At 52.1% G+C, this 25,855-nt stretch overlaps 9 protein-coding genes across 9 annotated transcripts; 4 read left to right on the top strand and 5 right to left on the bottom strand.

Annotated features, from left to right (window-relative positions):
* Nucleotides 1–3,557: 3,557 nt before the first annotated feature.
* On the top strand, nt 3,558–5,174 carry SODALDRAFT_350809 (hypothetical protein). Its single transcript, XM_028613503.1, has 3 exons — nt 3,558–4,181; nt 4,358–4,578; nt 4,700–5,174. The coding sequence occupies exons 1-3, from the start codon at nt 3,692–3,694 to the stop codon at nt 4,937–4,939; spliced, it is 951 nt and encodes a 316-aa protein (XP_028466425.1). The 5' UTR covers nt 3,558–3,691; the 3' UTR covers nt 4,940–5,174.
* On the bottom strand, nt 4,974–6,202 carry SODALDRAFT_166691 (hypothetical protein). Its single transcript, XM_028606979.1, has one exon. The coding sequence runs from the start codon at nt 5,929–5,931 to the stop codon at nt 5,104–5,106; it is 828 nt and encodes a 275-aa protein (XP_028466426.1). The 5' UTR covers nt 5,932–6,202; the 3' UTR covers nt 4,974–5,103.
* SODALDRAFT_166751 (hypothetical protein) lies at nt 5,894–7,960 on the bottom strand. The gene is made up of 7 exons (XM_028606980.1): nt 7,845–7,960; nt 7,482–7,758; nt 7,143–7,394; nt 7,002–7,073; nt 6,632–6,934; nt 6,430–6,525; nt 5,894–6,330 (listed from the first exon to the last, which is right to left on the bottom strand). Exons 2-7 carry the CDS (start codon nt 7,482–7,484, stop codon nt 5,944–5,946), a joined length of 1,113 nt encoding a protein of 370 aa, XP_028466427.1. The 5' UTR covers nt 7,485–7,758; nt 7,845–7,960; the 3' UTR covers nt 5,894–5,943.
* On the bottom strand, nt 7,478–9,347 carry SODALDRAFT_339957 (glycoside hydrolase; the record flags this gene model as incomplete). Its single annotated transcript, XM_028612902.1, has 8 exons — nt 7,478–7,758; nt 7,845–7,935; nt 8,054–8,103; nt 8,172–8,686; nt 8,775–8,835; nt 8,924–8,989; nt 9,089–9,211; nt 9,263–9,347. The coding sequence occupies 8 exons, from the start codon at nt 9,345–9,347 to the stop codon at nt 7,478–7,480; spliced, it is 1,272 nt and encodes a 423-aa protein (XP_028466428.1).
* An 835-nt stretch (nt 9,348–10,182) lies between these two features.
* Nucleotides 10,183–11,925, top strand: SODALDRAFT_333232 (hypothetical protein). The gene is made up of 6 exons (XM_028611917.1): nt 10,183–10,575; nt 10,637–10,921; nt 11,014–11,064; nt 11,177–11,278; nt 11,385–11,798; nt 11,902–11,925. The coding sequence occupies exons 1-5, from the start codon at nt 10,568–10,570 to the stop codon at nt 11,467–11,469; spliced, it is 531 nt and encodes a 176-aa protein (XP_028466429.1). The 5' UTR covers nt 10,183–10,567; the 3' UTR covers nt 11,470–11,798; nt 11,902–11,925.
* Nucleotides 11,926–13,320: 1,395 nt separating this feature from the next.
* On the top strand, nt 13,321–14,222 carry SODALDRAFT_277954 (hypothetical protein; the record flags this gene model as incomplete). Its single annotated transcript, XM_028608089.1, has 2 exons — nt 13,321–13,518; nt 13,632–14,222. The coding sequence occupies 2 exons, from the start codon at nt 13,321–13,323 to the stop codon at nt 14,220–14,222; spliced, it is 789 nt and encodes a 262-aa protein (XP_028466430.1).
* A 763-nt stretch (nt 14,223–14,985) lies between these two features.
* SODALDRAFT_333236 (hypothetical protein) lies at nt 14,986–15,597 on the bottom strand. The gene has a single exon (XM_028611918.1). It carries the CDS (start codon nt 15,425–15,427, stop codon nt 15,176–15,178), a length of 252 nt encoding a protein of 83 aa, XP_028466431.1. The 5' UTR covers nt 15,428–15,597; the 3' UTR covers nt 14,986–15,175.
* A 2,586-nt stretch (nt 15,598–18,183) lies between these two features.
* Nucleotides 18,184–20,440, bottom strand: SODALDRAFT_333238 (hypothetical protein). Its single transcript, XM_028611919.1, has one exon. It carries the CDS (start codon nt 20,190–20,192, stop codon nt 18,456–18,458), a length of 1,737 nt encoding a protein of 578 aa, XP_028466432.1. The 5' UTR covers nt 20,193–20,440; the 3' UTR covers nt 18,184–18,455.
* Nucleotides 20,441–20,859: 419 nt separating this feature from the next.
* SODALDRAFT_378808 (hypothetical protein) lies at nt 20,860–25,396 on the top strand (the record flags this gene model as incomplete). Its single annotated transcript, XM_028615001.1, has 14 exons — nt 20,860–20,984; nt 22,296–22,662; nt 22,814–22,929; nt 22,968–23,068; nt 23,143–23,184; nt 23,262–23,319; nt 23,517–23,571; nt 23,607–23,628; nt 24,016–24,195; nt 24,300–24,508; nt 24,612–24,686; nt 24,878–24,900; nt 24,988–25,190; nt 25,250–25,396. 13 exons carry the CDS (start codon nt 20,860–20,862, stop codon nt 25,070–25,072), a joined length of 1,458 nt encoding a protein of 485 aa, XP_028466433.1. The 3' UTR covers nt 25,073–25,190; nt 25,250–25,396.
* Nucleotides 25,397–25,855: the final 459 nt, after the last annotated feature.

The following is a 25,855-nucleotide window of genomic DNA, read 5'->3' on the forward strand; positions in this document are numbered from 1 at the left end:
TTAAAGAATAGAGACCGTATCTGTTAGGGATAAGATACCCGGTATAAGTCTACACGGATTATAAGAACCTCGCGTAATTCACCACTACTAAGGTTCTTAATAAACGATAAATCCGATAGGCAGAATTCCTAGCCGAATTTAACTTCTATATTTAGTATATAAAAGGAAGCGAAAATAGTCGCGCAGACGTACTTAGCCGACTAGGAACACCTAATAAACCACCTAAACCGTAAGCTATACTCTAATAGGAAGGAGAAGCTCTTACCCTGAAGAATAAAGAGGTAAATAGTATTAATCGGATAACCGATATTATATTTAAAGAAGCACACGCCTCGCCGATGCATAGATATTAAGGAGTTTATAAAATATACCACCGATTACGATAATAATACGGCTACACAGGAACTAAAGAACGAGTCAGGGACTTCGTTCGTAACTACGATATTTACTAGAAAGCAAAAAGCAGCCGATATAAACCTTACGGACTACTAAAACCACTACTAGTAGTAGACGGACTATAGAAGTTAATTATAATAGACTTCGTGACAGGATTTCCAGTATCTAAAGATCCAGTAACAGGAATCGCCTACGATAGTATATTCGTGATTATCGACCGATTCACGAAATACACTCTTTACATTCTATATATTAAAAACACTATAGCAGAAGAACTAGTAAGTATCTTTATCGACCGCCTAATCAGGGATCACGGCGCACCGAACGAAATCATCATAGACAGAGACAAGCTCTTTACCAGTAACTTCTGGAAAGCAGTCATAAGCCAGCTAGGAACGAAATATAAGTATTCGATAGCGTTTCACCCTATAACAGACGGATAAACCGAAATTATAAACTAAGTCCTAGAATAGTACCTACGATACTACGTAGGGTATAAATAAGATAATTAGGTATAATACCTGCCACTTGCATAGTTTACGTATAATAGCTTATTAAACGAGTTAATAAAGAAAACACCGTTTAAAGCAAATTACGGATATACACTGATAGTATTTAGAAAACCTTTAGAAGGGCTAGATGCACTAAGAGCGATAAAAACAGTTAAAAACATGAAAAAACTACACGAAGAACTACGAACCGACCTAGAGATAGTCAGAACACGAATAAGCAGGTACGCGAATTAATTAAGGATTAAGGGACTAACCCTTTTAAGGGGGGACCACGTCTACCTTATTCGCAAAAATATCAAGACACAACGACTAAGCGATAAATTGGATTTTAAAAAATTAGGACCGTTTAAAATCCTAGAGAAAAAGTCAGATACGAACTATATTCTATTACTACCTCCGATAATAAGGATATATAATAATTTCTATATTTCACTACTTAAACTAGCACCGAAAAACGTAAAAATAATATAAGACACGATCGTGGTCGATACTAGCGATATATATAAAGCAGAACAAATCCTCAACTACCAAGAGACACTAGACAGCACCGAATATTTTATAAAATAGAAAAACTACGATCACGGCGATAATATATAGGAACTAAAAGATAACCTGATTAATTATAAACAACTCCTAAAGCAATACCGACAGAACACTATCAGGACCCAGAACCAGACGCCGCGGTCTATATAAAATTAATATCCGAAAATTCACCTATATCCTACGCTATAATTTAATTCTAGTTAACTATATCGACCACGCTAGCGGCCTAGATAGCTAATATAGCCTCGGACTCCGCGCGACGGACCTCGGCTTCTTTCCGTTCTACCTCCTCTAGTTCCTCTATATTTACGAGGTCCCTACGAACTATCTTAACCCCCTTTTTACGGAGCTATCTCCGTGTACGACGAAGACGGGAGAGCTTTGCTAGGGCTTTAGCCGCCTTTTATTATTACTCGATTAATAACTCCTCGGCGCGCTCCTCCTCCTCTTCAAACCGTTTAAGCTCCGCGTTAACTCGGCGCGCTAAAGAAGTGGTGGTTAGGAAGGGACGGTCAGAACGAAGGAAGGAGGCCAGTCACCAGAAGATATCGGGATTCGGGAGGAATCGTAAGAATAAGCTACACGATAGTAACACGAATAACGATTAAGATTGTCGAGAATTATATAGCTAAGGCTACGGTTAAAGCAGCGGGTGTAGGGAATAGCCTCGAAACCCTGGTCGTTAATTAACGCAGATTTTATTTAGCGATTAAGAGTAGAACGGGACGGGGGATCGGCGGGTTTAGCAGAACGCTTCTACACACGGTCGGACATAATAGTCAGCTATAAGGAAAGAAGAGAAAACAGGAAAATAATAAACTTAGGAAAGGCGACCTACTTATACGACCGCTAGGACAGCGCTTAGAAGAGGGGAGGTAATATTACGGCTAACAGGCCTAATATATACTAACACGAAGGATATACTAGTATATAACGTACTAAAGATCGGCGTATCAGGACGTAACCAGAAAGTGACTCAGGAAGAGGAATCACGTGCTCTAGCACGTAATCGTACACTAGCACACCGGCACTAGGTATACGGTACGCACCGATTAGATACTCACTACTATAAAATAATTACTGGAGGAGTAATTACTAGGACTTAGTGACCACGCAGGGGACGCTTACCCGGGGCGGGTAAGCACCACTAGTATATAAACTAGAGTATCCTAGGTCTTACTTCTACTAGGGAATAAGATATCGATTAATCTAAGTCTTCACCTGGACTATTAGTCTACGCTTGACTCTACCTTATAAAGAAGACGCCTAGTCTTTACGACGTAACTACGACTAGACACTACGAACGATAGTTACTACTCTTTAGTTAATATCCTCTTCTTATTTTAAACTAAAACCTCGACGCTAGTCCCCTATCGTCCGCTATACTTTAGAGGACCGGAAGCCGTCGTAACAGTAGAATAACGGATCTGTTAGCTAACTACTCGCGACCCTAGCCACTCTAAGCGACCCTACTTATGGGTTCGGGGGTTTATATAAGGGTCGCGCGCCCTTTATAGAGTTCTCCTATTTTCCTCTTTTCTCTTTAGCTTTAGATAATTCAATTATTCGGCCTTACTTAGTGCATAACTTATGACTAGCTGCTTATAGTTTAAGACTGAATATAAAGAGAAAACATCACGCGTTATCGTTTTAGATTATTTAGAGATATTTGCTTTTAATTAGTGTTAACTAGGATTATAAGATAGTTTAATAAACATTCTTTTTATACGCGTTATATATCTAAGAATTCTATATAAATTTATTAAATGGCTATTTATTATAATATAATAAATTATAGTATACTATACTACTAACTATATAATCGGCGTATATATAGACGTTCGTTATTACTAAGTTGTTATAGTCCCCCCTATAAGTTACCGTACCTCGGCATAACTAATAGAAAGGGATTAGAGGAGTATGCCTAAATAGGTTTAGTAGGAACTAACTAAAGGCACGTGATCAGGGAAAGCCATAGTAGTAAGATAAATCCCTTAACCGATAAGGAGATATCCTAGATTTATATAATTAACGGAATAACTGCTGCCCCCTAAATAGACCCTGGTTTTGTGCTTGTTTATCGTGCGACAGGTTGCGACGTGAGCACGCGCCGAGAACTTCAATTCAAATCTCGACAAATACAATACCGTTAACAGCATCGTGCGGAACTTGCGCCTACTGACAAGCCCAAACTGAAATTTTGCGTCCAAAGGGATAAAAAAAAGGAAAAGAAAAAAAAAATGACGGTGTGGCCATGGCAATGGGCACCGCTGGTTTGGACGGAACCTGCCCCAGGTTCTCCGGCGGCCTTTCGAGAGGACGAGTTCGTCTCGCTCTGGTACGAGATGTACGCTTTGGTGTTCAAGCTCAACTTCTGGAGACGCGAGGACGTGGTGTTTCCGTCGGCAGACACGGGGAGGCACGCGAATCTGGATCGTCAACGTCTCCTCGTCGAGATGGGGATGAGCTCCGAAGCCGTCTCCCTCGTCGAGCGGCTACCCTATCCCCGAAACAGGAGCTACCGACGCATGTGCATCTACTTCGAAGCCGACGCCATGAACTACCTGGACGAGTCCGACATTAAGGACTGTCGCGACCCGCTCGACATGGCTCAATTCTCTCCCCAGGCCAGCAGCATAAACGGCCGCAGCTACCTGCTGCCACAGGATATCACCCTTGCTCTTCCTGATGAGAGCCATGGCATTGCTTGGATCCTGGACCTCAAGTATAGTACGTCTAGGCCCGCTCGGCCCACCCCGCCGCGCCCCTCTCCCCCCCTCCCCACCCCCTAGCCCCTTTCTCTTTTTCTTTTTTTGTCTGTCGCTTTGGTGGATATATATATATATATTCTATATTGCTGCTTCTAAAGGCATTCGGACCTGTCCTAACCAAGCCGTCCCCGCCAGACGCCTTCCGATTTATCCGCGGTTGTCCGGCGGAAGTACCCGAGAGAGGCTTAGACGGTATCCCGGCCGATTTCCCTGTCGAGAGGCCTGATAACCCGGATCACTATAGAAACTGGCCAACGTACCACGCGCCGACCGTCCTGAGAGGGTGGGTTCAGGTCCTCCTCAGTCTCGAGATGGTCCCAGACTCCGTCAACGGGGCCTCCTGGAGCTTTTCGTCCGTAAGTACCAAATAACCTACCTACACAACGCAGCTTCTCCCCCCCCCCCCCCCCCCCCCCCCCCTCTTTCTTTTGATGCCACGTATGCGTACCATACTCAACAACCCACCACCACCAATAGGACATCAATGGTCAGGTGATTGGCAAAGCCCTGCGAAAGTACGGCTGGCCGGCAGCGTTTCGCGAGGAAGATTGGGCTCGGGACTCGGAGCAGATTTACCGCGCTGCCTACGTCGTGGAGGAGCGTTACGAGAAGTCTTTTGATTCACATAAGTTCGGTCGGGATAGAGACGAGGTCCTCGCTCGGTGGCGGGAGGACCCCGACCTCATCCCAGACGTTACGCTGGATCCGCCGGCATAGCATTGGGAGGGGGTAACCAATCAATATGGTTCATATCGAAGCCATGAATTCATTCTCTTTTATATATATATTGGTTGTCTACCTATAGAGTTCAAACAGACGGGTTGATACCACAGTACAACTACTGCTCTAACGTTATACCGCCTGCCCCAGGTAATGCAAGCCTACGGGGCCGAGGTCGCCGTTGACAAGCTCGGTTCTTGGACGCCTCCGCCGGTCACAGCAGGGAGACTTTTCTCCTCCACCAGGGGATCCACCGCCGTCGCCGTGGCCTCCGGAGACACGAGCGTCGGGTTTCCGTGCACGTCGAGGCCCAGGGCCGCCTTTTCCTCGATGCAGTCCGGCGAGAGGCAGGGCAAGATGCCCAGATGCTCCCGGAGCTCCTCCGGGGTTGCTCGCCGCGACTGGTTGCGGTCTTGGACGATGCCGAAGCCGTCTTCGTCGGAGAAGTAGATCTCCACGTCGTCCAACGCCCGGCGCAGTGGCGTCAGTCCCTGGGTCACGGAATGGGGAGGGGCAACCTGGTATCGGGCGGAATTCATGGTCGTGCCGGAACCTGTCTGGTACCAAGGATCGTTGGTGAGCAGGGCGAAACCGGGGTCGTCGAAGTGATGAAGGCTAGGCAGGCACGGGTTCTGGCGCAGGTGGTCGTCCCAGATGGCGGTGGCCTCCCAGTCGGGGTCCCAGCTCGAGTGTGCTATGCTGAGGACGACCTGCGTCATGATAGTCTTGGTATACACATAACACGTGCGGCTGCCGCCCGACGTCGTCTCGACGGTGGTTCTCCGCGCTACGGTGTTGGGGCAGACGTTCCTGGCAAGGGCCTGGCCTGCGCCGCCGTTCTCGCTCATTGGTATCCTGTCATTCAGCATCAGCGTCACTGTCAGGTCCCCTGTCAATGCTAAAAGAAACACGTACACCCTGATGTATTGCGTTGGAGGATTCGGAGCACCCATGAACCGGTAGAACGGATACTCGTCTCGTTGGCACATCGAGCCCCCAGGTCAGGGGAGCCACGTCCTCCAGGGCTCATGCTGGTCGTTCCACGTAAGAGGAGCGGATCTTCCCCTAGTTTCTCGCACCCATGGACACAGCAGGTGATCGCTGTGCAGTGCTGGGTTGTGACCATGCCTCATCCAGTGCTTGGCGACCGAGACGTAGTTATGGCAGGCCTGGGGCCATGATTGAACGTTGCAGGTTCTTGTCGTGATTGTTGTAGACCACGACGTCGTCGATGTGGTGATGGTCATGGTGCATTCTTCGTCCTCGTCCTCGTCCAGGTCCTCGGGCCATTCAAAGGTACTGCCAGGAGGAAGATTATAAGGGGTGTACCCTAACCTGATGAGGTCCTCTATATCGCCACCCCGAAAGAAGTGGCAGCCGTTAAAGCCGTCCCGTATGCCAGGCAACATAGGGTCCCATGTCTGCCGGCGGGGAAGTCCAAAGGCCTCTGCCATCCGGTGGATTTTGTCGTTGACAGCTCGGATTGCCAGGGCGCCCGCGACGCCTCCAGCCATTGCCAAGCTTCCATAGTCAAACTCGTCGCACCATCTTCTCTCGAGTTTGACCTCCACGCTGTTGCAGCACTGTGACGTGACGGCCCGACATACCGTGGTTAGTACTCGTTGCCGTTGTCTCGAAAAGATCGGGGCCCGCTGGCGGGAAGGGGGGGGAAGGGGGACCAAGACTTACAAAGGCAGAGTAGGTGCCGGGGAAGCATTCCTTGGGGTTATCATTGTCGTCGCTGCTCGGTGGCATGTTGTTATTTGCGAGGTGAATGGAGCCCTTGGGACAACCCCCAAAACCAGGATTCAGGATTGTGGAAACGCGTGGAGGACTGCAGAAGAGCGGCTGTCCAACCCAGGAGCAGCCTCCTACCTCCATCTTGTTCGGTGCGCATAGAGCCCGCTTGCCCCTGCCTACGTCCCTGTTGTGGATCGCGTTGGGACCTCGATTAAGCTTGCACTCTTCGACGTCTTTTCCCGCTCCAGCCCACTATAGAGTTACGTCTCAGTTTGAGGTCTGAGGAGAGAGAAGAGAGGAGGGCAACTCCAAAACTTACCACGCCAGATGCTTTGGTTATGGCATGCCACCCCACGGGGCATTCCTCGCCACAGTCGGTGAGGATCAGGGTCTAGACGTTCAAAGGGTTAGTTAGTTTCGAGTTTGGCTGTTGCGTTGCGTGGTAAGACCGTAGACGCACCGCAGGGGCCTCGTTTTGCGCTCTGAGGTCTCGGTCTACTCGGAGTGCCGCGTTGAGGGAAAGGTCTCCAAAAATTTCTCTAGGAAGACCGCCGATGCCTCCGTCTCCGCTTGAGCCGGAGGCTAGAGCCTTGAGGGTCGGAGAGCCGGGTTCATCAAGGTCGACGGCCCAGATCATCTTGCCAGCCAGGCATCTGTTATTAGCAAACACTGTGTCTTCAAGGCTAGAGTCTCGCCATCGTCGTAGGAAACCCTAACGAGCCCCGGGTGCCGTCAGTAAAGGAGTGGAGAGGAAAAGAAAACCAAAGAAAAGAAAAGGTCCGCTGTAAAATGGGCTCACCATTGGCCCTCCCAACTAATGTATTTGATGCCAGCCTCTCGGTCGAGGATCGGCGTGACGCCAGTCCGGTCGAGGACACGACGAATCTCGGCATTGGAGAGGACACCTGCCGTGTCCATGCAGTAGCCGGCCTCAGCTCCGCCTGAAAAGGGGCACATGGGCTCCGTGCAGCTGGGGTCCTTGAGTGTGAAGGACCTCCCGTAGAATCCCAAGCCAAGCACAACCTGACTCGGCTTGATGTTGTTTCTCCATAGAAGATCCAGACCATCGTCAATTTCTATATATGTGCCGATGCTCATGTCAGGAATTCGTGGCGCACAGACTGCGTCTCTCGGGAGGAGGTCAGGTCTTAGGTCTTCTTACCACTGAGGTTCGTGTGTGGCTGGACAACGGGTTCCGACCACTGGCTGTTGCCGTCCCACGTGCCGTGGATATCATAGCTCATGATGTTGAACTGTAGGAAGTTGAAAGGCGATCAGTTCCGGAAGAAAAAAAAAAAGAGAGAAAAAAGACAAAGAAGAAGAAGACTCCCAACTCTCTGCTTTTCTTCGCCGCTCAGCTGCAGAACTTACCCAGTCGATATGAGGCGCCATGGCCTCCACGTCAAAATGCCTAAGATACCCTATCCACGGCGTCAGTTCTTCTTGCTCATCACATAACACTTGTCCCCAAGGCCGAGAGGCAGCCTACAGTTGGAGGCGGGAATGGCCACAGTAATCTCTTTATGCGCAGGCAGAGCCGTTCGGAGTTCCCGGACAAGATGCACGTAGTTTTCCCGGTCCTCGGGCGCCCCATCACGATCCTCGGATACGGGGTACTCCCAGTCGAGATCGATTCCATCGAACCCGTAAGTATCCAGCAGATCAATCACGGACTGGATGAATACGGCGCGTCTCTCTTGGGTCCGGGCCATGTTAGAAAAGGGCGGGCCGCTAGCAGCCCAGCCGCCTACGGCAATAGAGACCTTAAGACTTGGGTTCTGTGACTTGAGGTTGATAGTTCTGGTGTATAAGCCCTGGTCGAATGGGTTCATGGCCGCAACCCGATAGTCGTCTCCTACTAGGGCAAAGGCGTAGTAGACGTGCGTTAGCAGCTGCACGTCGATGTCTTCGGGTTGCCATTCGCAGCCTGGCCTGTTCAGAGCCCAGCTCTCGTAATAGCCGATGGTCCTTATGTTGCTCGTTCCCGAGCTCGCGCCGCAGGATCTGGCAAGGTCCATGCCATTGTCAGCGTGCACTGTTCCCCACCTTTTTCTCTTTCTTTCCAAGGCTATGTCGGTTACTCTGTACTCACGGTCGACTCGGCCTGCCGCAGTTGTTCTGGCACCCATCGTCACAGAATAGAGTCGTAGTTCCTGTACAAGGTAAGAAAGTCTGTCATTGGTAAGGGGTTAAGGGGGTAAGGGGGCCTGGGCAGCGAGGGCAGGGTGGCATGTAACTCACCGCAGAATCCGTCGCCGCTGCAGCAAATGTTCAGCGGACAAAACTCGTTTTCGGGAAGCGCATATTCTGCACGAAAAGTATCGCGTCAGCCGGCTGTCCATCATCCATTCCATGAAGCAGACATGGTCGGCAAGGAATATAGGAGCGTCCGTGTCATTCTCATACGTCCACATTCCGCCACGGCATCGCATGTGCCCTGGCAGCCATCTCCGCAAAAGTCAGGGCCGAAACCGCACCAGCCAAACTGGCCACAACAACCCTGCTCGCAAGGGTTAGACGCCGAGCACCCTCCGGCTTGTTGAAAGACGTGAGAGAGCTGTATGGAGTCAATCGTCCGACTCCGCGCCTGAGCATTGCCGAGTATGCCGGCGAGAGTGGCCAGAGGCCCCAGAACACGCAGACTGAGGGCGCGTGGCACTTTCATGATGGTAGATGAAGAAAACGAGACTCGAGAATGAAGAAGCCCGGGTCAGAGTCATAGTCCACACGCGGCGTGCGAGCAGAGACTGGCAGGTCAGAGGTGTGCATCCCGCAAGTTCGAAGTCCGAACTACCTACTACTTATCAGGCCAGGACGGGTTCAGCGGAAGGGCGGCCTGGCCTGCCCATCTTGTCCATACCTCGTAAGCGATTCCTCCTGGTCCATCGGTCTGTGAGCCCAGGGTTCCCCCCTGAGAGGCTGGGCCTTCCCATGTCAGGGGAAGCAAAGTGCTCGCTAAACTCCTCGAGAGACCCGCATCCCACCCGCAGGCTTGGCTGCGGAGCTATGTACGTAAAGTGCTGCGTGGGCGGTTCGTTGCCCCGCCCCGGTCACCACATCGACGGTGTTGCTGCCGTGCGCCCGTGCATGTCTGCACGGAGGAGAACAAGCCAACCACTTCGCCCAATATTGTCGGACGAGCGGCGAGCCTGGGCGATGCGATTGGGATTCGACGGCAAGACCTTGCCACGTTCTTTTTCCTCCCTCTTCGAGGCTTACATGTACTTGTAGCCCTCCAAGGCCATACGGGCGCGATTCTCTTCACCCCCTCCCGTCGGCACCGCGTTCCATCCACGTACATTGACCTTGACCTTGACCTTGACATTTGACATTGACATTGACATGGACGCCAGACTTCCTCAGTCTCGACTCGACAACATGCCCCGAACGACCGTTCTTTTCATGTCGGCGCTTTTGGCACTCTGGAGTCCCGCCGTGGCCCAGGTGAGCCTCTTCGGTAGCCACCAGGCCCAGCTCTTCAGGACCATCGAGATTAGCCGACCCTGTGCTGCTGCCCTGAACACGCAGCTCAGATGCCCGCCCATGGTGCAAAGCCTGACGTTTCCCGACTATGCCTTGAGTGGGTGAAATCCGAGAGGCTGCTATCTCGAGGCAACATTGGAGTCTCTTAGAAACGAGGGGGCTAACATTGGCGGTTGGGAACCAGACCTCACTACGGCGAAACTTGATGCGTTTTGCGAGTCGAACTGCCAGACTGATATCTCTGATGTTGCCGACCGACTGGCATTAAGATGCAGCGAAGACATCCTGAGCCTGCAGATCGGCAACATCTCCTTCGCCGAGTTTGGGGAGTTTGTCAAGCACCGATCGGATATGCTGTGCTTACGGGAGGAGAGCTCTGGAGGGCGCTTCTGCCAGGAGGCCATGGCCGGGTAAGCTATTGCTACCTATCACTCTGGGAAATGTTTGACGGCTGACGCACTCGTGCTCGAGATGGGACATCTCCGGGGACGACGGCGATCTCACCTGGCCAGAACACACGTTTAAGTGCTGGATCGACGAGGAAACGGGCGAGTGTTTCCCGGAAGACGAGTTCGCATACCATGAGGTCGACGACATTCCGGAGTGGATGTTCCCAGAGGGGGACTATGCCGCCGAGGATTACTTCCGGGACCGCAGCGGCGTTCTTGAGGGAGCCAAGCGGCACAGTCTCGGCAGCTCCCAAGCGCTGGATTGGGACGAATATCCCCTTGAGATTCAGTGCAACCGCTGCTTCTGGTGAGTGAGGCCCATGTAATCCGACCCCATGCGTTTTGTTTGTTTTGCTCGACAGTAGATCCAAGACATGCTGAAGCGAGGCACTATCGCAGGAAAACATTTGCCATGGGGCAGGAAAACCAGTGGTCGCATATGCGATGGGAGTGAGTTCTTATGCAACGACGCACCTCATCCATTCCAATTGATCCGACTGCCGGCTCCCAAAGACCAGACGTCAAGTCAAGCTGACCCCCTCTTCTTCCTCCTCCTTGACAGCGCCTGGACCGAACAGACTTGGGCCAATATGGTCCGCAATTGCGACCTTCGCGGAGAAGATGCCGTGATTATTCCGTTCCAGAACCTCACCGAAATTGAGCTGTAAGTCAGTTAAGAGCTTCTCGATATATCTATCATATCCTACCTCGGTCGGGGTCGACACGGAGATCCACGGATCTATGCTAATCTTGCATCCTCCGTAAAAAAGCCCTGGAGATAAGGGGCCGGGCATCGACTGGGACCTGTGCCCCAGTACGGCTACCATTCCCGGCGATAGCGAGGATATGATCTAGGAGTTCGCGCAAAAGGCATCACTTCCGATAGCGTGCATCCGCAGCTTTAACCCAACCAGGTACTACAGGCCGGAGTCCCTTCGAGGTGCACGCCTCTGCCTGCCCCTGACCTGCGAGACCGCTATCGTCGACGGGATCACGAGCGTGCAGGACTTTGTGGAGAAGGAGCTCGAAAACGTCTCTATGTGGCAGTTCCTCGAGTGGAACAAGTGTCTTCACCGGTCAAGCATGCTCCTGAAGCACGACACGGTCTGCCTCGGCCCGTATAGGGGCAGGTTCACGCCGACGACGACTAGGGTCGCGACGTCGACTGTTTTCACCACAACCGCGTGAGTCTTTCATTCCGTTCTTCTTCTCCCTCAGCTTCATACCTTGAATATCTTTTCCAGGAACAAGAGATGATCTGATTAAGTATTCAATTCCGTTGAAAAGAACCCCGGATCCCACGGCTCGTCCGCGTCCGCAAACCATTCGTAACTGCGGCTTGTTCCACATCATCACCGAGACCGACACGTGCGCCCAGCTATCCCTGCGGTACGGGGTGACCGTTCACAACCTTAGGAGTAAGACTTCCCGCGTGGTGCCCTCGCGAGGAGCAGAGTAGAGAGTGAAGTCTGCTAAACACGAGGGGGGGGCGCAGACATGAACCCGACCATCGACAGCGAGTGTACCAATTTGGCCGTCGGCCGATCATACTGGTAAGCCTGAGCGCTGTGTACCGGGAAACGTCCAACGTCGTCTGACTCTTTTCTTCTTCATTTTCTTAAAGCGTTGCTCCCGTGAACGGGACCGAGGTGCCCGACGTGACGACCACATATGCGCCGCTCACACAATTGCCAAGCACAGCTAGCAGCAGCGGTACACCTCAGTAGAGGACGGCGGTCCCATCCGTCTCGACCACTATTAGGCCTGCAAAAAAAGTGAGATATGCGGGGCCCGAAAGAAAGAGAGAACACTAAGGGGAGAAAAGGGAGAAAAGGGAGAAGAAGTGGGGAGGCGGCACGCGTACAACGTATAGGGAAAGGGGCAGCTTCTACGAAGATCCACTCGACGGACAGTAGTGACACTGGAACAAGGGAATGCCGAATGCGACTCCGTCTTCCCCGAACCTATCTTCTCCATGTGCCTGCATGGCATGCTGCAGGCGATAAGAGCTACCCAGATTCTAGTCTTCGCGAGGATTCTCGCAGAAATGCCTGGACGACTTGGCAGAAGTCGGACATGGATTATATGCGTTGTCGGCACTGTGTTCCTTTTTTTTTGGCGTATTTTGCAACGCCGAGATAATAGTCTAATGCAGCGACCTGTCGTAGTTCGTCCGTTCTGTCACCACGAGGCGCCGAAAAATTAGCCAAGCCGAAAGCTGCACCGAATCCCTGTGTCGGTTGGTGCACGAGTTCACCTTCCAGCCGAATAGGAATTAAGCCGTGGCCTGACTACGCAACCGCATCTGCCGTCGCATTCGGCTAAGCCGAGTCCTCACAGAACCAAGTCTTTCCCAGCTGCAGAGTGAGGCCCGTGAGTCGATGCAAAATGTGAACTGAACGGGCGTGCCTCGGAGACCCGTCGTGCGTGCCGCCTGCGTGTGGGAGGGATCGTTTGGGAGAGGAGAGCGTCGAAGGCGGTTGAACAACCTTCACCTCCATGGAACCAATGACCTTGGGGTTGCCTGCCACTGACATGCGCCTGGGCCCGCAGTGTACCTAGTATATGAGCAGCCAGCCAACTGTTGTAACTTTCAGATGCCCAGGATGACTGAGTCTGTGATCGCCCGCCCAAACCGAAACAATCTCTCGATCCGAGTCTCAGCCGCAAGTTTGACCGCTTGTCGTCGTCGTCGTCGAATCCACCATGACTCGTCTTATCACCAAGGCTCTGCTTCTAGCAGCCGCGGCAACATGTGTTGTGGCTCGTAGCCCGGCGCCCCGGTTCTCGTATGATCCCAACACGTCGCCCTATTGCATGTGGTGGGTGAACTACGAGGGTACCCAGAGCTGCGATGATATTCTGTACATCAACTGGATCACTATCGAGGAGTTCAGGCGATGGGTATGCATATGCACCAGCCGGAGTCTCATCTTGCTTCCCATTCTTCAAGAGGCCCGTCGCCCATGGCCCATGGAACAAGAGAACTGACTCCCGCTTTTTGGTGTTGTTTGCAGAACCCATCCATCGGTGCCGCCTGTGCGGGAATCCAGACTGAGCGGTCCTACTGCGTCGATGCCTTCGGTGAGCCCGAGCCTACACCCACCACGTCCAGTACGGAAGAACCACCCACAACGACGACGCCTCCTCCGGGCAATGGCATTACCACTCCTCAGCCTACCCAGCCCGGAATGGTAGACGACTGCAATCGGTTCTACTTTGTCCAGACTGATGACACCTGTGCCGATATCGCCTCGGCGCACGACATCTCGCTCGCCCAATTCATCACCTGGAACCCCACCGTCGGCGGGGTTGCTACCTGCGAAGGGCTCTGGGCCAATGTCCATGTCTGTGTCGGTGTGATCGAGACGACGCCGACGACGACAACGACCCCTGACAATGGCATCGCCACTCCTCAGCCTACCCAGCCCGGTATGGTCAGCAACTGCGATAGGTTCTACTTCGTCGAGGTCGACGATATCTGTGACGATATTGTCTCGCAACTTGGCATTACGCTCGCGCAGCTTATCACCTGGAACGACGTCGGCGGCTCTGACTGTCGCGACCTTTGGGCCAACGTCTGGATCTGTGTGCGTATAATTAGTTAGCCCGCGGCATCTAGATGAGCTCATGCTTTCCTTGCCCTGTGCTGTGTGCTTGTCCAACGATCAAGTCAATGCCACTAATCATGACCAATCCAAATCATGAGCGTCGACATTCATCGCATTTGTGATAACAGTAGCTTGCTACGTACAGCAGTGCGTCCTGCCCAATTGTCCAATTTCCTGCACGGAGTACAACTCGCTTCACGAAATGGCATTGGAGATGAAAATAAATGAAATTAATTCGAGGGTATAGAATTGATTGATGATTAGATTCGGCGCTGTGAAGTTAATTGATTGCTAATTAATTGACTGAATTGGTTCGCCTACCCCTGTTCGTAGCTGCCCATAAGTGAAGCTATTCCCAGATCATAGACATACCTATTATTAGCCCCTCGGACCCTCGAACTACTAACAGTTACTAGGTCCTGCCGCAGCCAGCTCTTGAGACTCTGAATAGCTTTAAGTGTTTTGGGCGATATCCTCGATCTTGGAAGAGGTTGGAAGACTGTAGATAGGAGAGGTCGAAAGATTATGGATAGAAGAGGTCGGAAGATCAATAGATGGAAGAGGTCGGTAGATACTATGGATTTAAGAGGTTAGGAGACTGTAAATTAAAGAGGGTGGCAGATATTGTAGAGTAAGTAGTGTTGATTGAAGACTTTGTTCCCCTGAAAATAAAAATAAAAATAAAAATAAAATCCTATTAGTCCGGAGGCGAATTAATACTTATTCTGTCTACTATCACGAAGTTAATTAGTGTCTCAATTCCGAGGGTGTAAATTAACTGATTGAATTCATGAAAAAAGACGCCTAAATTGATTGACTGATTGATTGAATTAAATTGATGGAACTGATCGAAGAGCAACGCTGTTGCGTAGAGACCTGGTTAGGCGCTTCCCGTTTCGTGACAACCAGACAAGCGCCTGCCATTCGGGACTTTACAGATCCTTTGAATATCAGGTTCCCTCAGACTCAATTGCTTGGATAGGACTAGCAATGCATACAATGACCTCGGCTTCGCAATTTGCCCTGCGTTTGGCATAGGATGCAAAGTACACGGCCATGTTATAGTCTACGGTGAAGTAGAACATACCCTTCCTGCCACTGAAGTCGGATGGGAAGGTACTCAGAAGTCTCTCGATGTTTTGTAAATCTCCATTCTCGTCCAAGAGACCGCGGATGCGGGCCAGGTCCAGTGTCAGAGACATGTGGTTGGAGGTCACGTGAAAGGACGTCGACGACCTTGATCCCGAAGGAGTCACTGTTCGGGCTAAGAAAAGAGGCCGGATATTGACCGCCGATATTTGTATATAGAAGGGGGCCCGGTCCGAAGACTAGTAGAGAGTCTGGGGCCGACTTCGGATAGTGTAGCCCGGAGGACCTCCGGCGGAAAAGGAGAAGGTTTAAGTATAACTATGCAGAGGGAAGGGAACAAGTTTGGGTGTCGCGAGGTACTTTGATATCTCATGTCAGGTACGTCGGAGTGGGGTATGCACGAGCCACAACGCTGCACGTGACGGAGAATTTGGAGGAATCAGAAAGCGGCCTCCATGGCAGCGACACACGAATTCCGTATCTTACTCACGTATTATTCCTCCCCTAAGCCTAAGGTATGACGGAACTCGAGCTCCTTGAGTCCTCACCTGCCGACCACTTCCATTCTCTCATCCCTCGGAAACCCCTTCGCTTTTCTTTTTAACCTCTCCCACCCCTTTCCGTCTTTGAATGTGGACTTAGTGCCAATATTCCACAAAATTGCATTCACTGTTCCACTGTATATATATTTATACAGCCAGCAGCCGTCTTGCACACCCCCTTCCCCTTCCCCGCCAACCCGCCAGCCGCATATCGACGAGGGGGGCCCGCTGCATCGTCCCGCTCCAGCTCGCCGCCGCCCATCCAGAATAGGGTCCGGACTTAAGCCCATCTTTTCCCACAGAAAACGTCGCGCACTACTTCGTACATCGTACATCGACTGCTGCATCCTTTCCCCCGACATCCCCCGGATTCACAGTCTCCTCTGTTCTTCCAATTTTTTTGGTCTCTTCGACGCCTCGCCTTCCATCGACGGTCTTCTCTTTGTGCGACATCCATCGCGATCGTGTTACATCTTGCTGGAAAACCATCGCTGATTGCGTCATTCCTGTCTACCTGGCCGCTAGGAGAATACCGGTAATCCTTGTCACCAACCACACAGGACGGACGGACCCATCGGAATAACCAACGAACGGCAGACGGACTTCCCCCGAGATGTGAGCTTGACACTTCCTTTCTCTGATCCGCGGCACCCCTACTATCTGGCAAGGCTTCCAACTGACTTCTTCCGTGTTCCAGGCGTATCACACTAAGTATAACCAACCTGGAGTCATCAGATCAGGATGACATCCTCACGCTTGAAGTCTTTCCGGACATGCCCTTGTCCACCCTGCGAGAGTCCGTCCAGGCCGAGACCCAAATTGCTCCCACCTCCCAACACCTTTATCACAACGGCAACTTGATTGCTGCCGACCAAGACGCGAAGACAATGGCCGAGCTGGGCATCTCCGATAACGATATGCTGGCCGTCCATGTCAGAAATGTGCGAGCCTCTGCCGGCCGGCCCGACCAATCGAGGAGAGCAGGGGGTGGACAGCAGCGAAGTAACCCAGGCCCTTCCGGTCAGGACCCTGAACTTATCAGGCTCCGTATTCTCGGTGACCCTAGACTGCGCGCTCAAGCTCAGCAGCAGCAGCCCCAGCTCGCCGCCGTACTCGATGATCCCCAGAGGTTCGCCCAAATGTTCAACGATAGTCTCGAGCGAGAGCAGAGGGAGCGCGAGGCCCGTCAGAGGGAAATAGCCCGCTTGAATGAGGATCCTTTCGATATAGAGGCCCAGCAAAAGATTGAGGAGATGATCCGCCAGGAGCGCGTTATGGAGAACCTGCAAAATGCGATGGAGCATAACCCTGAAGGTGAGGGGCTTATATCACCTGCCTTCCCAAGGTGAAACCAATTTCCTGCTAACCAGCTGTTCATTTCTCCAGTTTTCGGCCGGGTGCACATGCTCTATGTCGACGTCGAGGTCAATAATCACAAGGTGAAGGCCTTGGTAGACTCAGGCGCTCAGGCCACTATCATGTCTCCCTCATGTGCCGAGGCCTGTGGGATCATGCGTCTAGTGGACAAGCGATTTGCAGGCGTCGCTCGAGGTGTAGGCACTGCAAACATCATCGGCCGCGTACACTCCGCCCCGATCAAGATCGGCACACTATACCTGCCCTGCAGCTTCACCGTCATGGAGGGGAAATCGGTAGATCTTCTCCTGGGCTTGGACATGTTGAAACGGCATCAAGCTTGCTTGGATTTGGCCAAGGATAAACTGATCATACAGGGTATCGAGATTCCCTTCCTGGGTGAGGCCGACATTCCCAAGGAGAGCGAGGAAGCTCTCGAGCAGGAACCCAGGCTACCCGGCCCAGCTGGAACCACCATCGGCCAACGGTCAGGTGTCGTGTCAGGGCCGGACGATGCGCCGCAACAGTCAAGCAGCCAGGGCACACCGGCTGCTGCAGCGCCTCCGTCCGCTACATCCACGGCACCGGTAACATCCCAGCCGGCGGCACCCAGCTTCCCCGAGGAGTCGATCAAGCAGCTCATGGACTTGGGCTTTCCCCGCCAGGCAGCCATTGATGCGCTCCAGGCCACGGGCGGCAACGTCGAATTTGCGGCGGGCTTACTGTTTGGGGCCTGATCTCACTTGACTTCACCCTCGGACCGACAGAGCAGCGGACAAGCAAAGGTCTAGACGAATTTGCTGGAGGCACATCTTTCTTGGAGGCCTCTCTTCGTTGCGAAGGAGCAAGTGACAGTTTGGCTAGAGACACGAACCGAAATAACAAACAAAAAAAAAAGCATAAAGGAGCTTTCTAGAGAGACCACGTCGCGACGACTTTGAGATTAGGACGGGCGCACTCGGCCAACGGTTAGCGTTCATGATACTTAATCTCACCACCTTAACAATTTTCAATATGACGTCCAGCTTTTTCTCCCATCGCAGTATATCGTCCACACTATTATATGATATAATTCGCAACAGAAGACGTTCCAAGCCGACTTAATGCCAGCGCGAGATCCCAAGTCATTTTCCTGTGCATAAGCAAATTCGCATTTTATAGACTTTTTACAGCTATCAGCCCTTGCCCCTAACCAACAAACCACAACTTTTCCCATCGGACCCCAGTCTTGTGAAACAAACACCTAACGCAGCTTGTAGACACACGGCTTCAAGATGCTACCTTCATCCACACCATCGGCACCCTGCTCCTCCCAGACGAACCTTTTCTGTTTCTTATTCCTGGCAGCCGCCTCCTTGGCCGCGTCGGCCGGAACAACGCACTTCCCTTTGGTGGGCGGCGCAGCCTTGACGAAGAGCATCCTGACGAACATCTTGTTCGACATGTCCGGCTCCCCGTGGAGAACGAACCCCCGCTTGAGAAGCGCCTCGACGAACGCGGACACATCGGTCTCGCGGCGCCTATCCTCGGCGCCGTCCACCTCAACGGCGAGGTCCTGCCGGTCGGTGTCGGTGGCAGGACCACCTTCAGGATCGCCGCCTTTCTTGGCGGGCAGCTGCAGCTTCTTCTTGCGGGCGCCGACGCTGTGGCTGACGGGACCACCGGGTCGCTGCCCCTTCTGCCCCTTCTGGGCGGCGGCGGGGTTGCCGAAGCGGGACTTGATCTCGGCGACCCAGAGCTCGCCCTTCCAGCGGAGGATGCGGTAGGCTTCCTCGACGAAGTCGAGCCAGTTGGTGCCCATGAGGGCGAGGCAGAAGATGGCGATGTCGACGGCGCCGTTGGCGAGCGGGAGGTTGGCGATGTCGGCTCGCGTGACGTGCGGGCTGGGGTTGTGCAGGTCGAAGCTGTGGATGGCGAGGCGGAGTTTGCGGGCTTCGGGGAGGAGGGTGGCGGCGAGGCGGGCGTCGCCGCAGCCTAGGTCGGCGATGGTCGTGACGCGGTCGGTGTGCGGCAGGGCGGGCAGCAGGTCGCTGGCCCCGGCTCCGTTCTGATGGTTACCTGGTTTCTTGCCTTTGGGGGGATACGGCTGCTGCTTTGCCCGGAGCCTGATGTCGCGGATGTAGCCGTCGACGGGGTTCTCTGGCCACACCTCGACTTGTCGTCGGAATCCCTCGTGGTACTCGGAGAACATCTCTGGGCTCTCTTCGAAGAGGCGGAGGGCCTCGGCCGAGGGGCGGGTGTACAGGGTCTCGTTGAGGTGACGGAAACGCGCGGAAACGAGCTTCGCGCGCATGGAGGCCTGAAGGGGCGTGAGCTTGGCCGCGGGGGGAGGCAAAGGAGGCGCGGTAGACAATGCGGCATATTTTGCCGCCGCCGGCGACACTGAGGTCGCTTCTTTGGGCTTGGTAGAGGGGGCATCATGCTCGTCATGGCTAGGATCAGACTGAGGCTTATCCCCCGACGTTGTCGTAGCCCGGTCTCCGGGTTTTGCCTTGGCATCCTTCTCGAGTTTGCGGTTCTTGGGTTTGTCTTTGCCGTTTTGTTTCTGTTGCTTCTCCGTTTTTAATTTCTTGGGCGGAGGCTGCTCTTCGGAGCCTGGTTTTTTTGGACTTGTCTCATCCTGGTCATTGATTCCATCCCAAGAATCCTCATCGCCTTGGTCACCATTGGTGCCTACATCAGGAGCCAGGCCGGTAGGAACCGACGAAGTGTCGGCTGCTGTGTCGTCACCGCCTTTCTTTTCTCTGCCATCCCGAGCTCGACCTCGTGGTTTCTTGTCGTTGGCTTTTTTGTTGACGGGCTTTTTTCCTTCGATTACCGACTCCCATAGGTCGGCAATGTTGGCGTCCGTCACATTCGTATTATGAGCAGTTCTCTTACGCTTCTTATGCGACTTCGTCTCCGCGTCGTCTTTCTTTTTCGCCTGCTTTTCAAGTTTGAGATTCTCAGCCGAGACTGACCAGCCTTTGACTGAAAACATAGTATGCGATGAAAGTTGAGAAGTAAGGTAATAATAAGGAGAAGAATACCAAGAGGAAGATGAAAATATATAGGTGCGTGACAGAGGGACTGTCAGAACAGTGAGCAAGTCGCAGGTACTCGACTATTCGCGCTGCTCAGATTTCTGCACCTATACACCTGTCATGCCTCTCGTAACTAGAGTGAACTGGAATAATTCAACTATAGAAGACACTCGGAAAGAAAATTGCAGGTGTTTCTCTCAAGTTGGTGATGTGAGGATTGGTTCGATATGTTGATAGTACGGAGTGACTTTTTTTTTCTTTCTTTTTTTTTCTTCGCGCCCGCCCCTGCAAGGTTATTGGTTTACTTAACGACCCACAATTTCCCAGACGCGGCGTGATGTCCTGTTTATGTAAGCCCCGTTAATTTCTTTGCAAAACAGGACATGGTACTAGTGAGCATATAAAGGTAAGGAAGGAGTAGCGGATATACTGGTTAATTGAGTCCCCGTGGAGTTTGTTGAGGGCACTAATTTCCTGCAGTTTGGTTGATATCCATGTAATTAATTACGCGTCAGGACTGTATTGGGAACGGCCAACTTTTTATTTGTGAGCTGACTGGATTTCGTTTGTTTGGTCAATCCGGCTTTTCGGGCGAGATAATTTCAAACAAGCTGTGCTCAACACATGCTCGTCTCTCCCCCGTCCGCTCAATGCTTCGCAGACAACATCGCAGCCCCTGCACACTTCATGACCATTGGCCCTAATTCCGTATCTCTTCCTTCCTGTCTACCTTCGTCCTGCCTCTTTATGTGATCTCCGGTGGGGTTTCCGTCGTTCCTCGTCAGTGACGAGACTACGAATCACAATCCCATCGCAATATAAGTGTCTTGTGTCTAATGTTTAGTGTACGCACTTTCCCCTTAAGGGCCTCTTTTCCAGGGCTAAGTAGCTCTAGGCCTCAGCCACATATGTACCTAGGCAGACAGACTGGAAAGATCCGACAACAATCAGTAGAAGTCGATTTAAATTCCCCCTCATGCTTGATTGAGATTTGACGTCGTGGCTAATCATAGGTGGAAGCGGTAGATAGATGGGGCAGGCGGGGGGTGTTTACTTTGCTACAATGGATCATAGCCCGTAGGGCACCTCAAGAAATCTGGCCGTCCATCACAGGTCTTTAATGTGTACGGAGCAGTTGTCCGTGACCACTGGTAACAAGACCAAGAGGACAAGCCACTAGCGGTTTCGGCCTATGCTCCAGTAACGCTTTTAAGATACCGAGCTGCTTCTGCCGGTTTTCGACCCAAGACTTCAAATTCTCTGGACAAGCTAAAGCCCCGCAGGCCTCTAAGTTTATTATTGACCTACTTTCACACTTTCACACTTTCACACAAACTGCCTGCCCTATCTACCTATGCTAAGGAATCGGCTTCGACTATCGTCCCAAAACCAGGACATGCTATTATACTTTGATGTCTAGTTATCTATCATACCCACTGCGGGCGTTACCTAAAGGTAGCGGTTTCAAGGTGCTTGTAACCAAGGGCAGGAGCGGAGTAAGACGCAAAGCATAGAGTCGCGGTTGGAACGGGGCCAACTATTCGTAGGTAAGGTAGGGGGAGGAGGAGAAGCATAGGGGTGCTACTATACGAAGTACGAATATATGATTCTAGCGGTCTGACAGTTCTGCATGCTACCGTCGTATTGTAATAGACCCGAACAGTGCCACGGCACTTCATTTTTGCCGTAATTCCCTCTCCCTTAGGTATTAACTCGGTAGAAGCGCTTTGTTTCGACTTGCCTCCATGACGGACCATCATATCTACCTATGTACCATTGAACTGCCGCGATAGCTTCACAGGAATTGTCTCCCCGGTGCCTAGGGTCACATAAGGTAGTTAGTTCTGATGCCATATTCTCGCATACATAACTCGAGCTCCGTATGAGAGCCAACCGTCAAGACAACTTCAGCATCCGTAGATTTCGTATGTACTTCGTGGATTTTCTGGGAGAAAGGAGAGCTCTATCATATTCATGTTCATCTTCTCTTGTGATCCAGAAAAGAGTAAAGACCCACCATTCACCAATTCTCGGGGTGCTCTTTGAACCCCCCTATTCAGGAGCCTCCCGATCAGGTGGGAGGGGGCGGGCGGCACTCAACAAGATCTGGTCCGTGCTTCACTGGCGGGTCAACCCTCGATACGTATGAAATCCCGGTTGCCTCATCCCCCACTTGGTTCGGTTCTGGGCCTCCCCACTACAGTGTGGGAGCTCGAACCCCATTTGTATCTGGTCATTGGATGCCGCCCAGAAACCGTAACCCTAGCTGCGTACGCCCCCTGTTCTTCGCAACATTTTGCCTCCTGCACCTCGTTCGACCACGACAAGAACAGAAGGGAATGGCCGTTTCCCGTGTACCTCCTTCGAGATGGTGTGGCGAACACACACGAAATATATGCATACTGCAGCCCCAGAACGTGGTCGAGGGTGGCTATTTGATCGACGTGGTCTTGCTCATTGGATCTACTCCTTCGTATGCTCGTCATCACCCACCATCTCTCTGTTCTCGCTTCCCGGTCTTTAACCACGAGCCCGATACCCGCATACCGACTGACTGCCCTTTGATCACACGTGGCAGTTCGGTGGCAACTCTAAAACAACAAAACCGGCCCGCCAGCCCATCTTGTCTTCGATGAAGCTACTGACGCATGCCACCGCCATTACACCGGCTGCACCAGCTGCACCTCTCTCCATGTCATGGTCGAGGTAAACTGCTCACTGCATGACGATAGTGCATCCTGCCAGTCACCACATGGTATTCACACGGATGCCAAGACCCACGCTAGTGAACGTGGGAAAGTGACTGCTGTGGCTGTCCTCATCCTGCCCTTTTGTCACCTTTTTATAGACACCGCTGTAGCTGACTGCAGCAACTATCACAGGAACAGTAACTCGCTAAAGCTGTAGCGCGCATTGTTAAATTCTCTCTGTACAGGAAGGCAAAGATCGGTACGAAAGAGCTCTTCGGATAGCTACGATATACGTGTAAACCCTCGGGTCGGCTCCTTTTCGGCTGTTCAGCTCAGCACATGGAAGAGAGCCTACCATGACCTACTATCATGCCGTGGTTTCGGTCTACCAAAGGTCAGGTACCTCGAGGGAGCTAAAAACACGTATATATCGCCCAGTATTTCTACTATGATATACCACTGCGGGGAAGGTAAGGTAGTCGATATTTACCTCCCTTCTGTAAGGTACCTCTACCTTAGGTACCTGTAGTCGACATCATCCCCACGTCTCATCTCCTTACGAGGTCCTCACTACCTTGAAACATAAGGTAGTAACCCGACCGCCACTACCCCGCTGGGCCTGTCCTCTCCCTGGTACTACCAGCAGGTGCGACGACAAAATTGTCAAAACCACCATCGTAGGTTTCTCCAAACCAGATGCCATGTCACCTGCTTATGCCCCTGCCGATATAAATGCCTTTCGTCGGGGTTAAAGCAGCAAAGGTATTGATGACCAATCTTCACTCCGTCTCCATGCAGTAGCATACATACGCTGTGCTGCAATGCTTCTTTATCTAACTCGGGCATTTCCCTTTTGGAAACGCTTAAGCCGCCGTAGTAACCCACACGGACATAATCCCCCCCCCCCCATTCCTCAAATGTACCAGATATATCTCCCTCGCTTCGGTTAGCAGGTAATGGAGTGGCTTTTATAGCAAGTCTATCCTTTAAGGTATTCAACATTGCTAAATGCTAACCTATTTAGAGTCTTGCCCCAGCCCAACCTCGCCCGCCCACTTCCCGGTACATAAGATTTTGTTCCTCGGTGCAGGGGAGGGCGATACGCCGTCTGCCGGACGTGGGCCGCCGCGTGGAGTGGAGTTCCTCCGAGCGACTTCCCCTGTAAATCTGCCTTGCCACACCTGGCGCGCCAAGTATGCAGTGCCCAGGTCAATTTTCGGACCTCACAAGGATCCGACGGCTAGGGCAAGGAGGTCCCAAGCCACAAGAGGTCCGGGAAAATGAGAGCGGAGCCTAAATTACCAGCCCATCAAGATTAAGTGCGGCAAATATCGCACGACATGTGCGAAGGGGGCTTTGCTGATCATGACGCAGAGCCTTTTTTCTTCTCCTCTGCCGCTGCAAGAGGTAAACACACGACAGCCACCCAACTGACCCTGGAATCTGGAATCTGGTATCGGGGTCTTCGCACGACAATAACACAAAACCCCGATGGAGGGGCTGAGAGAGGGGTAAAGAGGGCAGATTCTGCGAAATTATGGGACTTCCTACCGGCCATACAACGTCCGACGATACACAACCACGTTTGTGTTCCACAAAAGACTTCCGTGGTCGCTGCAAGTCAACGGTCTGGCAGTCGGGCCATGGATGGTCTTTGCCTCTTCATGATATTCTTTCTCGGGGTAGGCCAAGGCTCAATGGATCATGATTGTTGCGACCATCCGTGACGGACAAGTCCCAACACCGAGCCGAGCCGCGCGAGTGAGTAGGGGTCGCGAAGGGATGGGTATTACATGATTACATACCCGTGCCTATTGCTTCTCTGCGTGGCGGGAGGGTCGCATTATTAACCCATATGACGTCCCTTCCTTGGGGTGTTTTCACAGCGCCGCAGTTTGCGGTTAGATATCGACTCGCGTTCTGATACTTAGGATATGCGTTTCAAATCACAGTTCACCTCTGGTGTCTGCGAACCGTACCTATGCATCATATAGGTATTGCATCATCCTTAACTGACTGACAGCCGCGGGCTCCCGTCATCGGGTCACTGACGACTGGTTAGGCTCCTGCTCCTTCCTTCGCCGCTTGCCCGCGTTAAATGGGAAACAAAAGCCGTCCTATCCGACTCCCGCATGAGTCCCGCATGAAGCGCAAGAGCTGAGTAAATAGACGGCGACTCGAGATGGGAGAGACGCGGGGCTGAGCGATCTTGTACACGCTCGTGCCGACTACCTCAAACTGCATGATTCGAGATGATCGACCAACGTCAGATAGCTTCACGAAGAGCCCGGCAGCGATTCGTTGAACTAACACGATGTGCCTAGTGTTCTTTAACCATTCTAATTATCAATTTCTCTCAATCTTGGACGACTTGCTTTGCCTACAAAGTAATTACCTCCGAAGGTGCTTTCGACTCGAAAGCAGTACATCTACTCTACCGCAGAGGAGATACCTCATATTGTCCTGCCTCGGCTGTCAGCCCTACATTCGCTTATCCAGAACATAACTGTGGCCAAAAGGCTATATGGGCATTTGTGACGAGTCCAAGGTAATGTTCCTGGTTGTGAATCCTTTGCTTGTTTGTCTGTCGCTCTTGTGTTTCTGATTCGTGGGTACTTTGCTACCTTACTATCATCACCTCGTACGTTGGAGACGCACCTGAACCAAAACCACATGGGTTCAAATGGTAAAGAAGCTACACACCTATCCTGAAATGAGGGTATGAACCCCCCAGTAAGTACACCCACTCCCGTTGCGCCCCAATATGCCCCCACAGCTACAAGTCACAGTCCCCACAGCCCAGCCCATATCGGATTAGGACGAGGTCCCGTTGGCTTGGCATGGTTCCGGTGAATGCAAGGAGCTAGAGCCCCCTTTTCGTTGTAGCCCCTTTTAGAGTTGACAGGGAATGTGGGCAGAACCCCCCCCCC

Source organism: Sodiomyces alkalinus (assembly GCF_003711515.1).
Source record: "Sodiomyces alkalinus F11 unplaced genomic scaffold SODALscaffold_5, whole genome shotgun sequence".
Classification (NCBI taxonomy): Eukaryota; Fungi; Ascomycota; class Sordariomycetes; order Glomerellales; family Plectosphaerellaceae; genus Sodiomyces; species Sodiomyces alkalinus.

Coding starts and splice junctions, on each gene's coding strand:
- SODALDRAFT_350809 (XM_028613503.1), top strand. CDS start 3,692: ATGACGGTGTGGCCATGGCAATGGGCACCGCTGGTTTGGACGGAACCT. Junction 4,182..4,357: donor GATCCTGGACCTCAAGTATA/GTACGTCTAGGC, acceptor CGTCCCCGCCAG/ACGCCTTCCGATTTATCCGC. Junction 4,579..4,699: donor CCTCCTGGAGCTTTTCGTCC/GTAAGTACCAAA, acceptor CACCACCAATAG/GACATCAATGGTCAGGTGAT.
- SODALDRAFT_166691 (XM_028606979.1), bottom strand. CDS start 5,931: ATGTGCCAACGAGACGAGTATCCGTTCTACCGGTTCATGGGTGCTCCG.
- SODALDRAFT_166751 (XM_028606980.1), bottom strand. Junction 7,074..7,142: donor CGCAAAACGAGGCCCCTGCG/GTGCGTCTACGG, acceptor TTGAACGTCTAG/ACCCTGATCCTCACCGACTG. Junction 6,935..7,001: donor TAACCAAAGCATCTGGCGTG/GTAAGTTTTGGA, acceptor GTAACTCTATAG/TGGGCTGGAGCGGGAAAAGA.
- SODALDRAFT_333232 (XM_028611917.1), top strand. Junction 11,065..11,176: donor TGGTCGCATATGCGATGGGA/GTGAGTTCTTAT, acceptor CCTCCTTGACAG/CGCCTGGACCGAACAGACTT. Junction 11,279..11,384: donor AACCTCACCGAAATTGAGCT/GTAAGTCAGTTA, acceptor TCCGTAAAAAAG/CCCTGGAGATAAGGGGCCGG.
- SODALDRAFT_333236 (XM_028611918.1), bottom strand. CDS start 15,427: ATGTCTCTGACACTGGACCTGGCCCGCATCCGCGGTCTCTTGGACGAG.
- SODALDRAFT_333238 (XM_028611919.1), bottom strand. CDS start 20,192: ATGTTTTCAGTCAAAGGCTGGTCAGTCTCGGCTGAGAATCTCAAACTT.